General features: G+C 37.1%; 1 protein-coding gene across 1 annotated transcript in view; it reads right to left on the reverse strand.

Moving 5' to 3' along the window:
- Positions 1 to 14,078, reverse strand: part of LOC109072205 (scavenger receptor cysteine-rich type 1 protein M130-like) — a gene marked incomplete at its 5' end in the record, with an annotated part of 44,679 nt that overhangs the window by 17,347 nt on the left and 13,254 nt on the right. Inside the window, one exon of the mRNA XM_042722622.1 lies at positions 7,073 to 7,371. Within this exon, the coding sequence (XP_042578556.1) occupies positions 7,073 to 7,371 (299 nt within the window). The remainder of the gene's footprint in view (positions 1 to 7,072; positions 7,372 to 14,078) is intronic.

Here is a 14,078-nt window from a genome sequence, read left to right on the forward strand (position 1 = left end):
CAGGAGCTTGAGAGGGTCTAGCAAACTCATCCGGAAACTCAACCGGCTGCGGCGTTTGTGAGGGGGGGTGTGGCCCGAGGAGGCTGGCTCGTCGGGGAAGCCCACACGGTAACCCTCAGATCACCCTGGCCACCAGCCGAAGTAGCCCTCTAACGAGAAGAGGAGCTAGAACTGGGTGTGGCAGAGGGGACTCTATACCTCTTAAGGTAATCGAGTCTCGATCTTAACGCCGAGATGGTCATGTCCCCGCAATGAGAACATGAGTCATCCACAAACGCAGTCACAAGGAGCCATATATCGACCGCACCCAGAAACACACGGGCGGAATGACATCTTTAAAAAGATGCAAACTCAATCCGTTTACTCTTTTAGAAATAGGAAAAAGCTCTTTAAGTGGTGCTGAAGCACTCAGGGGAACGCGGGAGCTGAATGCAGGAAGCTCAGACGAACCGCTGAATCGCGCCGTCACACCAACACCAGCTGACTCGCTTGTAAACACTCTGGTGAAAGCAGCAAGCGATATGCTCAGCTCCAAAGCGAAAGCTTGAATGCGAGTTGCTTGCGCTGCTCCTTATATACCCACACAGCGGGACTGGGCTTGCGATGCAAATCCCACAGACCAAGGTACACTGTGTACCATTGGCTCGTTTTGTTACCACTCAAAGGTGATTGGGCTCTCGGGCGAGACCCCATTCGTCAGTCTCTTTGACGTAACGTAGAACGTGACCGACTGAAAGGGAACTGGTAATACACTGCTTAAAACTATAATTGTAAAGAATGTGTAGTTTTACTAGTTTACTAGCTAATAAAAAAAACTTAATTGTAATTGTTCAAAAACTTAAAAGTGTTCAATAATTCAATGTTGTATTTAAAAATACAGTTATATTTTAAAAGTATATTACGCTATTGTATTTTACAAACAAATCTAAATGAACATACATAAAATATATTTTTTGCTGAGACTTGATGTAGTGACACAATTTTGGATTGTAGTTACATAATGATGTCATCATGCAATGACATCACAACGTCATTTAGCAACTTTAAGCAACAAATCAACCTTCCTTTAGCAACTTCACCTGAAAATAAGTTGGCAACACTGTTCAGGCGCACACTCCAACTTAACCTCAGCGAAACAGTGAAGATGAGATGTTGTCAGGCCAGATGCCAGTAAAAACTAATCTTCCTGTTCTGTCAGCTGTATTATACTAAAGCACAAATGAAACTATGTCTATGAGCATGCAATGTCGTAGTTATGTCATCAGTTAATTCATAAAGTTATCAAAAAGGCAATTTAAACTGCCTTAAACTGTGAAGGCAAGTGTTTGATATATGAGTCAGATTTAAAGAGCAGGTCATATGGGTTTTTTAAAAATATCTCTTTTTCAGTTTATAATGTAGCTATCCTTAAATGAAAACAACCTGCAAAGTTGTTAATCAAAAAAGTGCATGATCAATAAAGATATTATCTCTCAAAAGAGAGAGTGGGTTCTGAATCGCCTTAACGAGTCATCATATTTTCAAATCTTTTACCTGTTACCGATATACATCACTGGGTAACACATTTGCATAATCCCCGCCTGCCAAAGAAATACCAACAGAGTCTGACCTGCCCACAAACACTTCTGCTAGTTAGTGTGTTTATCATGTTTAAGACAACGCTGTGTTCAAGGATATCACAAAAATACAAATTGAAACCTTTTGTTGTGTGCATGTCATTTTTCCAAGGACTGATTCTCTAATCTTGGCTTTTAGTTTCGTGGCTTCTAATCTTCTTAATTTTGACTAACAAGCTCTCCGAACCACAACCTGTAAGTACTAAAAATACACTGTGTACATTTTCAATTGAGTGCTCAAAAAAAGTTTTTGTGCTAATATGTGATGTATAATGCAGCTTTAGATTTCCGGGTAAAGCACAATATTACTGCCTTACTGAAGTAGTTCTGATAATTCGGTTTGAACCTACTATTTCCTAAGAATGTGTCGATTATTATATACTGACGTTGTTCTAATTACTTTGTTTAATAATTAAAGAATGTTGTGTAGCACAGAAACTTTATAATCATTGTTAAATTGCTGTTTATTGTGCTGCACCGGCAGTTATAGGGTTAATGCGGGAGAGTTGAGCGAGTTAGGCTGGTGCTCCTGTGATACAACTGTTCTGCATTCTGATTAAAAGTTAAGACAGAGCGCCTTTTGTCTGTCGTTCTTCAAACATTACAGTAGACATATTTTGGTTTGCAAACTGTATTGTTTCATCAGTTAGTCATGTAAGCACTCGGCTAACGTATCCACCAAGTGTTCACAGTTTAGCAGCTAAACAGCTGTGGGCACGATTCGCTTGCATAAGTGTTTTTGTATTTTATGTCATTATTATAAGAACGGATTGGAGCACTATATAACTGTTTTATGTAAAGGTGCTTTGTCAATGGTAGTGCTGGCTAACTGGCTCAAGGACTCCTCTCTGTGCCAATCACAACAGGCTTGGCCAGCTGACCAATCAGAGCAGAGTAGGCTTATGGAAGGGAGGGGTTTGCTCTGAACTTGCTTGGAACAAATCGTTTCAAATCATTGGCAAATGACACTTAATATTAAATGTATATTTTGAAAAAAATTACAATTTTTTTCTGAACTTAGATGCATTTAAACCTGTTGTAGGGGACTCCAACACAATATTATGACACTTTAAAATACCATATGACCTGCTCTTTAAGAAGATGTCTCTGAAATGTAGTGGTTTTTGATGTCCTGGAGCAGCCCAGCATTGTCTCCCTTATCAAACACACCCGATTCAACTCATCAGCTCATTATTAGTAGAGACTTTAAGACTTGAAGTGGGTCAGAATAAGTAAAGAGTTGTGAGAAAATACGATGTGTGTCAGATCCATGTCATGTTCAGCAGCAGCAGCTCTTAAAGGGGTAATATGATGCTGCTAAAAAGAACATTATTTTGTGTATTTGATGTAATGCAATGTGTTTATGTGGTTTAAGGTTAAAAAACACATTATTTTTCATATAATGTACATTATAGTTTCTCCTCTATTCCCCGCCTTTCTGGATTTTTAGATTTTTACAAAGCTCATCGTTCTGAAAAAGCGAGGTGTGCTCTGATTGGCCAGCTATTCAGTGCATTGTGATTGGCCGAATGCCTCAAGCGTGTGATGGAAATGTTACGCCCCTTAACATACTATGCCGTCTCCCAGGCCAGCAGCACGAGACCAGCTGCTCTGCTCGTGCACATCCCATCATCGGTCTCTTTTAGCAGTTCAGTCAATGTACTGTTAGGAGTAACTGAATAACTCGGGATATTGGTTTATTTTGCGTCAGAGGGAGCATAAGGCACGTTTATAAACCCGAATAATTTAAGTAATTTGTGGATTAGTGTGTACTGGAGACGCGAACCGTTACAAACGATTCAGATCGACTTGGTGAACTGTTCTTAGTTCACTAAGAAGATCCGATTAAATAGAAAGATTCGTTCGCGATCCAGACATCACTAGACGAGACAAAAACAATAAAACCCATTACAAACGAGGCATTTGTTGCATCTAGAGGGGACACAATTACTGATTATAATGACTTATACTGTCTTTTTATGCGTTACGTATCACGCTGCGTGAACATAAAACCATGTCTGCATTTGTGATCTGAGAAACAACAAACAACAAACAACAAGCCTACTTTACTGCTCAAAACTCGCGTTTGAATCATCATTGCCAATTTATTTAAATATAAAAAAAACTTACTTACAGGCTGTGAGTCAGAAGTGCCAGACTGTCCTTGCAAAGTTTGAACTGCCCAACTTTATAGAAACAGCTGTTGTGTCACAGACGCATTGCAGGCTGCTGGTTCAGGAAACAGTCCTCATCCTCCATAAAATGCGCAGCACACATCTGAATATTTGGGTTGGACTGTTCTGGAACAGTGTTGTAATACAACTTAACCACTGATTTCTAGTCCTGTCCTCTTTTGGAAGGCCAAACAAAGTAGTTTCGCTTTCACAACGAAACACACAGCGACTCCACGACATGGCAGCTGCGGCAACAGAGAGAATAAAAGTTACGCCTTCTTTCTTTGTGTGAACATTTGGGCAGTGTTATGCAAATCTTCCCACACAGTGACGTAGAGATGTGGGGGCGTGTTAGAATGAGCCGTTTCAGGGGGGTGTGGTTGACTCTTAACTTTTATAAAGAATATCTCTTTGGATTTGAAACTTTAGTCTTTGCAACTTTACAGATCTTCTTTATGCACCAAGAACTTGTAACACTCCAAAGAGAAAAGGAAAAACTGAAATCTCATCATATGACCTCTTTAAAGCAGCCAAAATAGAGTGGCGGAACTATGATGTCACGTTGCAGGCAAAAACCCGAAAGCGAGTAAGCATTTTAGCACTTCTGGTTCCATAGTCCATAGTTCCAAAGGTTTTTTGAATGGGAGTTTAATTAAATCCCCTAAAATAAGGTCCGTGGTTCACACAAGCTCAAGATACTTTCACGTTTAATTCTACGACATGAAGCACACCAGTTACATCCAATTTATGATTTTTTTAAAGCGGTCATATGACGTTGCTAAAAAGAACATTATTTTATGTATTTGGAGTAATGCAATGTGTTAATAACTCTTGTTAATAATTTAAGGTTTCAAAAAACACATTATTTTCCACATAATGTACATTATTGTGGCTCCTCTATCCCCCACCTTTTGAAACACGTTGATTTTTACAAAGCTCATCGTTCTGAAAAAGCGAGGTGTGCCGTGATTGGCCAGCTATCCTGTGCGTTGTGATTGGCTGAATACCTCAAGAGTGTGATGAAAAGTCATGGTGAAATTGAAACTTTAATGAATGCTTAAAGCCACATTAAAATCAAATGTTCACGGCCACGTGAAGTTGTTAGAAGGATTTTCTAGAAGGATAAGGATAAAATAACATTTTGTGTACCCACCCTAAGAAAATGATAGATTAAATGTGGTACTTTATTCACAAAAATAAGTTTAATTTTACCATATCCAAAAACTCGCTCACTCTACACACTGAGACATGTTTTTAATCAAAATATTCATATTAATCAAGGATTTATTGACTTTTAATGCGCCTTTTTTTGAAATGTACAGAAATACGTGCTTTATGTCCTTTAGTTATGATTATTTCATTTATTCACTATACTATTTATTACTAACGTATTTCTCATTTCAGCTTTAGTTTGTCTCTTGTTTTGTATTTATTGCAGTTTATATGAAAAGGTTCATGCATGGATTAAAATTCATATACATAGTAAATCCTTTTCACTGAACATGTTAAAATAAGTTTGAAAAAGTTGCTGGAAGCATAGTGTTGACATTGAAAGTGAGCGACCATGGTTCTGTAGTTCGTTTATAGCCTAAGTTTAGTTTTTAAGTTCTGGCGTTTTTATTTAGGCTTATGTATGTAGAAAAAAAACTATATTGACAAAAAAAACAAGCAACACTAAATAAGCTATAACACAACACAAAGCGCTTATTTTTTTGCGATAATTCAAAAGCCTATGGAAAAATACTATTGCTTTTTGTTGAGGGAACCAGTGTGATGCTAACAGCTGATCGGCCTACAAAAGTGACGTCATAGTTCCCCCACTCTATAACCTATTAACCGAGCTGCTATGATGTCTGTTAATCAAAAAAAATAAAATAAACAACAACAAAAAAAAAAATCAATACCTTTTGTAGCTTTAAGGATTCATCTATCAGGTAGCTAAATATGACATTTTATATAATGGGTTTATGTAATGATTGTTTTCGGTTATATTAAATTAGTTATTTGGTTTTCCAGCATTTTTGTGTATTTGAACCCTTTCCAAAAATGACTGTATGATTTTGAGATCCATCTTTTCAAACTGAGGACAACTGAGTGACTCGTATGCAACTATTACAGAAGATTCAAACACTCACTGATGCTTCAGAAGAAAAAAAACATGCATTAAGAGTGGGGTGTGAAAACTTTTTGAATTTGAAGATCAGGGTAAATTTAACTTATTTTCTTCTGGGAAACATGTTACTATCTTCTGTAGCCTTCGAAGGGCAGAAATAAATGAAAAAAATATGATATTCAGACAAAATAAGAAAAATGTACACGCCTCCATTCTATTCAAAAGTACAGAATCTGTACTTCAAATACACAAAATACTGGAAAACCAAAGAATTTGTGGGACGTGAAGGATTTTTCTGAAGAACGGCAGGCAGTTTAACTGTTCAGGACAAACAAGGAACACATGAACAACTATCACTATACAAAAAAACACAGCTGTGGATCATTCAGGTAAGAACACTGTATTAAGAATCAAGTGGAGGTAAACTTTTGAACGGGGCCATTTTTATAAATTCAACTAATATTTTCTCTTGTGGACTTTTTTTTTTTTTTTGTCAAATATCTTATTCAGATCATTACTAAATAAACAATAACATGCATTTTGTATGATTCCTCTTATTTTGGTAAAAAAATTAACATTGCAGATTCTCAAAGGGGAATTTAAACTTTTGACCTCAACTGTAGTTGTATTAAACATTACACATGTGAACATATATTTAGACAAACTGATAAAGACAGCAAACCCACAGTAGGCTTACTAAACTAACTAACCAAACATGGGTATGCACATGTAACCAGGAGTGTTAAAATTTGAAGTTTGCTTTGTAAAAATGTAACTATTTCTCAAGACAAGACAGAAGCTACATCTCAACCAGCATATACCTTGAATATGTGCATAACTGTTAATGATGCACAAATGTAGCATAAATGTGTTCACACAGGAATAGGATAATAATGTTTTAAAGATGAAATTATGAAATGCAAAAATGAAAATTGACATATTAATTAGTCACCACCACACACTAAAAAACATTAAAAAAATTTAACAGAATTTTGCCTTGAGGGTAATGGAAGTTTTTTTTTTTTACCATATGTTTCTTATCTTTGAGCATACTGTGCGCATCAGTCTAAAATGTTGTAAACTATGGCATTAAGTACTTTGGCTGTTCATAATTTAGATACAACATGAACAGCAAAACTCATGTGTAGCGTCAAGTGTGCAAATGTTACCTGAGCAGATGACTCCAGCATCTTTAGCATGATCACAGGAACTTCGGTCCCATCCTCCTGATACACAGTCCTTCAGTGCGGATTCTGAACCAACACATCTGACAAAACCCATCCAGATTGGCCCTGATCCTTGTCCAAAGTGTGCATTACCCAGAGCATCTACAGGTTCTCCACAGTCCAGCTCTCTACACACCACTGCAGCATCAGCCAAATCCCAGGCAACATCACACACTGTTCCCCACCGACCTCTATGAAGAACCTCCACTGTACCAGCACAGCGACTGTGACCACCAACCAACCTCACATTCACACGGTCTAATATTTTAAACAAATGAGAGAGAGAAAGAGAGGCATATTGTGAATTAATAAATAATAATATTGTCATCTGAAACACTACATTGTAATCAAACTTCTTGAAGCAAATAAAAAAAAAATACCACAATATTCTGACCAATTCCAGAAAGAAACATTTCTTCATCCCTCTCTGTTGTTGTTGTTGTATTTAATTTGTGTACTTACCAGCTGTTATGAGTATTACAAATGCAGACAGTAAAATGAACATCAGGCATCTTCCCATCATCCTCAGCATGATTACCTCAACACCCAGAACAAGCTTCTCCGATCTGATGATACAGAAGTACAGGCATCCTCTTAATGAGAGAGAAAGAGGTCCAACATCCTCCAATCACACTCACTATTACCTTATTAGACACAACAGAGGAAATCATCAAACAACTTCAGTGACAAATCAGAGGACGCTTTTCTGATTTTCTCCATATGTATCAAAACTGTCAGTGCTGATGAACTCCTCCTCCACACATATCAAGACCTCAGTGAGGGGAGGCACACACACACACACATTCACAGACTCACACACGTTTTTGATTTACAGGAGACAGGAAACTCTCCAGTTTATTTACAGCATCAAAGCCAAACACCTGCAGAGATGACATAAAAGCACTGATAACAAACTGAAAACCACCAAAATTAGTTTATAAATATATCATATCATACTCAACTCTGTAAAATTATAAAACGACATAAAATGACATTTGAGTAAATAAAGACTTACCTTTAAGGCTTAATAGACTATGAGGGAAATTTAGTAAAACCTTAACATCTGTCAAAATAATTCCTGTAACTAATGTAAAATTGCTTTTTTTTTTCAGATGGCCCACAAATATCATAATTGTCATTCAATGGTGATCATGTTCTTCACCTTGTGACCAGAGAGAGTCATTGTGCAACTGTACATTATATGACATATAGCCTAAATAAACTTTCAAATAAACCCTCCACTAAACAAAACAAAACTGACTGTGTTTGGTTTACATGTCAGTCAGACCATCTCTTCCCATCTACAGTACATGTTAGTGGTTCTTGTCCAGAATATTTTACAATGTGACTTTTGCATGTTTAATCAAAGTTCAGTCTACATGAGACTAGATGCAATCTTAAAGCTACTGAGAAAAAAAGTCCATAAACAATGCTTGCCAGTTGCCACACTTACTGTACATAAGTGATTTTTCTTGTAGCAGTGTAGTAGTAGTAATGCACTACAATTGTAATACACGTTTAGAAGGATAATAAATCTATAAAAACACCTGCTAGTATCAGTGATTTGTTCTTTTGGAGTGGCGTCATCATAGTTTTGGTCATCTACAGCAAAAATAAATAAATAAATAAATAAATAAATACACCTATAATATTGTTTCTGTTCAATATAATTACAAACACACAAAGAATTTAGGATTGTTTCAAAATGAAACATTTTACAAAAGCATGGGCCTCATTCATGAAACACGAGCAGAACTAGTTTTTGTGTAAATCTTTCGTAAATCCGTTCTGAATTCGTAAACTTTCAAATTCATGAAAATGTTCGTATTTTTAAAATGTTAGTTTGTACTAAAGTAATGAAGGCTACACCTGCTCCCCGGAAATGGTGTGTAAAACGCTGTGTGTGTTTTTTTTTTTTTTTTTTTGTTTTTTTTTGCAAACTGAAGACACAGAATTTTGATGCACTGCCATAATAATTACAAGGTCATTACAAAATTGTTTTTATTTTTTTGCAGCTGAGTTGATAAATGTAAAACGCAGTCCTCATCACTGTCACTATTTACTGAGCTGTAAATAGAGGACGGGTGAAACAAATAGCGACCAACCATCCTACTTGTACAACGACTGCCTACAACAATGGAGAAGTCAGTATTACTGGTTACTGCTTTTTTATATGTAATAAAATTCTTCAAAATGAGATACGAGTAATACGTTGCAGACTTGCCCCCTGTGTATATATTTCAAACAGCAGCTAAAGCATCAGCTGAAAAAACGCTGCGCCACCAAAACGTTTTCAAGCGCCACCAGCTGGTCGTTTCAAGAAGAGCGCCTGATTTTTTTTTTCAGCTGGCTAAAAACTCTAATGTGGACACACACTTTTAGTCTTTTTTGCATTTATGCTATATACTAGAGCCAAACCTGAAAGTAGACCAGATTGTATGTTAACGTGTGTGCAAACTGTAGCCTATGTGCGTCTGTGAGGGAGAGAGAGCTGGAGAGATGTGCTTTCCGTACAGAGCTGGCCCAATGCAGAGCGAACTATAAGCGGCTGCTCCAAGAGTACATGAAATGTCAGCTTGAATTTTTATTTTAGTTATTTTTAGTGATATATTGCAGGGCCGGACCATGGCATAGGCGACATAGGCAGTTGCCTAGGGGGCGCCGCAGAAAGTTTATCTTTTTTTTCCATTTTAAATTTTAAGAAAATTTTTGTTTGTCCACGTATACTGTTTCAGGAATGACAAACGCGAGTGTAAAAAATACACGAGTGAATCAGCTGAACTGTTCCGCGAGTCACTGCTATGATTGACACTTCTGACAGTGATAAATATTGTAGCAATGGACGGAATGAACTATCTGACAAGCCGAGATCAAAACAGCTGTGCATTAATGCAGAGTAAATTCAGAGTAAAAAGCCTATAGCAGCGACAAGTCTCCTGGCTGAATATGTTTAGCAGCTCCTACAGTTAAATATAAAATACTTAATGCATTATTATTTAATTATTATACCATTAATAATTAACTTATTTATTTATACTTTAGTACACTATAATAGTATATAGTGTATAATAATCATTTTATAATAAATCCAAAAACAAAACGTGACAAATATTAGGGAGTGGAAATGGTAACTGAGCTGATTGATCCTGTGCTGCCATCTACTGTTACCAGTGGTCATTTCATATCATTTTCATCTTAAAAGTCTTGTTTTTCACTAGGAGACACATTTTTGGCAATTATTTTTCATCTTCATTAATAAAAAGTTGATCTTAGTGAATTTTACTGCACAACTGTAGAGTTAAAAAATATATATACTATAGGCTTTAAAATATTTTAAGTGTTTAAAAAATGTACACTATAGACGAAGAGTGGGTAAAGGGTAGTGTGTATTTTTTTTTATTTTTTAAATATAGTCATGCATCTCACTTCAGCCAGGCAACCAATGTTGGCAACCCCGACATAATATAAAATAACATTTTAGTAAGCTAGTTTTAGATGAAAGTTTTTGTCTTCTGTGTAAAAAAAAAAAACCTTCCTGGTATAAAATTTTGTAATAAGACAATTCTGTTTCATAAAATTGGTACTGATAACAGCTTAACATTATTTATCTTAGCCTACCTTTGGGGTCTTTGCTATTATATTCCAATATCATTATGCCTCAGTTAGATAAATATATTAAGAGATTAAGAGTTGTTGTTGTTTATGTACAGATGGCTTGCTGCTGTGTATGATAATTTATGTTGTTAAAATAATATTCTGTTCTGTAAATGCATTGTCTGCTGGTTTATTTAGTTACTTTTCAGTACAGCACATTAAGTATGCCACTTAGTCCTGTAAGATTTTAAAAGTTAAAGTGCAAATTAAAACCTGAACACTCTTGTGGGTTTGCTACTGTTACAGTTAAAAATCATAGAAAGGTGAACACATTGGTATGATGTAAGCAAAACAGCTACAGCAAATAAAACTGATAATGGGTGAGTTAGATTTATAGTGTGTGAATAATCAAGCAATAACAATAAACACTCACACCAACGACACCGAGCGCCTCATAAAGGCTTGGGCCGGCCCTGCAAATATTTATACATACTTCAAACTGGACAAATAAAGCTGGACAGGAGTAAATAAAAAAGAATAATAATACTTTAGTTTATTTTGAGTTTTACATTTTTTTTTATTAAAATTTCCTTAATATTTTCTCTAAACTTTACACACAAACCCCAAAAGACACACAACATTCAAAACAGCACACTTCTCCTACAATAACGGACACTCATTTCAAAACTATTTTAACTCTTTTTAATGGTTTTTGCACCATAACTATACAAACAAAACAAATCAAATAAACTAGCCCTTATACACGGCAACTTCACATGGAATGTGACAATAGTAAAATGCTGCACTGTTGCTAGGGTGTTCTGAATGGTTGCTAGGGAGTTGCTAAGGTGTTCTGGGTGGTTACTAGTATGTTGCTAGGCAGTTGCTAGGGAGTTCTGGGTGGCTGCTAGGGCATTGCTAATGTGTTCTGGGTGGTGGCTATGTGGTTGCTAGGGTGTTTTGGGTGGTTACTCTCATGTTGCTAGGTGGTTGGTAGTTTTATAGAGTTCTTAGCATGATTTAGCACTTAGCTAATCACTATTAGCATGTAGCTATTCACTGCTAGCATGTCTAGCATGATGGAAGTCCTGTTTGCTAATATGAGTCAAAAGAGCAAAAACCCCATGTTTCTATGAATATCCAAAGATCACTTTTAATCTGTTTAAATGGAACTCTATGAAGTGGTTGCTAGGGTGCTGTAAGTGGTTGCTAGGGTATGGCTATGAAGATTATTGGACATTGCTCATTGGCTACTTGAGAGGATAACTCAAATGAGTGAGAGAGAGAGTTAGAAAGAGAGAGGAAGGGTTTCCTAAGGTCCTGTGTGTGTGTGTGAGAGAGAGAGAGAGAGAGAGAGAGAGAGAGAGAGAGATTCAAATTCAACAAAACACTCTCTCAATGTAAGTCTATGTGATTTTTTTTTCCCATTTTTTTGTCCGCTGTGGTGAACATCATAGGTCCTATTGCTTAGAAAAGATACAGCACATCTCTTCTCAATAGACAGATACGGGTGATTTGTGTCACGAAACGCACAAAGACAGGTAGATCCATTTGCAGTGTTTTATTGGGATAATCCAAAACTCATAATCCAGCCAGGCACCAGTCAAAATCCAGGTAATCAGTCCGCAAACAAAAACACGAACAAAGCAAGGAAACACAAAAACCAGGGTTGACATTAAACAAGGACTCTGTAACAAAGACAGAAACAAACCAGGTATTTATAGACTAGGTGATTACAATACTTAACGGGGACATTGGGCTGAGTGCAATGATTAATGACCAGGGAGGGACAGATGAGTGCAATGAGCAGTGAATGAAACAAACAAGACTAAGGGAAATGTTATGTTTTGAGGTGGGTGACGCTAAGGGGAAGTGGGACCTCTAAGTGGACACCCAGGGATACACAAACCATACACCGTGACAATTTGGACACTTTCATTCCATGGGTGTACAACAGTGCGGGTATGAGTTACATGACAAATTTTTGTGGGGAAAACCAAACAAAATAAAGTGCTCTGCCTTTGGCAAGCACCACTATGTAAACGTGGTTGTTAGAGTTAGTCGCGGGTGTAGCCGAAACATATCATTCACACCACTGTTTTCTTGAGAGGGCGCTGTAATGGTTGTTTGAAGTTGGAAACGTTGAATCTGAGATTAATTTCCTATGCACTGAATTCTATTGTGTCCACATCTGAGTGTCTCCTTTGTCAAAAAGCAAGCTGCTCCCAGCACCTGTACAGGAGCCCCACAGTCACCAGCTCTAACACAACAACCTCTGCATCCTGCTGGTCAAATACAGCGGTCACCCACTGACATTCCACCGTCTGATCAGGAAGGTATCTCTAACCTCCCAGATCCAGGTGAGAACCAGCAACAAGACTAAATCTTCAGAACTGAACAAAAAAAAGAAAAAGTAACAATCCAAATCCAGAACAAAACAAACAACAAGAATAAATCTTCAGAACGGTAAGGTGTCTAGTAATAATTTTACACACCAACAGAATGGGCCCAATCTGTAATTATGCAGTCCAGGCAAAAACAACAGCATATCAGTGTTTATCTTTAAAGGAATAAATGCATTTTAGATAATAATAATAATCATGATCTCTTCGGTTGTTGATGAAAAGGAAATTAACATCAAATAATTGTACCTTCATACAGTATATAATGTCTGAATGGATGAAAGTTCTGATTAGGTGATGCTTAACAAGGGTGATGTATGCGGCAACTCACCTGAAGGCATTCTGTCCCTCATGAGCACAGTCACCTATCACCCCATCCTCATGAACTACAGTTCCGTCATGTGTTGACTCTGATCCGCTACAGGCCACATCATCTGTCCAGATTGGTCCTGATGCCTGTTTCCAAAATGAGCCATCACCCAGAGCTTGTACAGCTTCTCCACATCCAAGCTCTCTACACACCACTGCCAGCATGCATCAGTATCCATCCTCATCACACACGGACACCGTTCCTCACTGTCCATCATGAAGCACCCTCCACTCGACCAGCAACAGAGGCTGTTATCACTGACCATCCTAACAGTGTTGAAAGTCTGTTCCCGTGGAAGGAGAAGAGATTTAGCCAGTAGAAACAGACTACAATCAGCTGTAGAATATAGCAAAGTTAAAGAACATATGAAGATTTAATTGCAGTCTTTTGCAAAAACCTCAATATCAGTCTGAGATTTTTGTTTTTAAAAGATTCAGATTTATCAGACTCCTTTTATGAAAAGAACATTGGGACATTTTTAATTATAGGCAGTCAATAACTGACTATTAACAATTTATTTGCTACTTACAGTGAAATTACTTGAACCTTACAACATATGGGAGCCTGATAAAAAATTGCTAAT

The sequence above is a fragment of the Cyprinus carpio genome, chromosome B4, assembly GCF_018340385.1.
Source record: "Cyprinus carpio isolate SPL01 chromosome B4, ASM1834038v1, whole genome shotgun sequence".
NCBI classification, from domain to species: domain Eukaryota; kingdom Metazoa; phylum Chordata; class Actinopteri; order Cypriniformes; family Cyprinidae; genus Cyprinus; species Cyprinus carpio.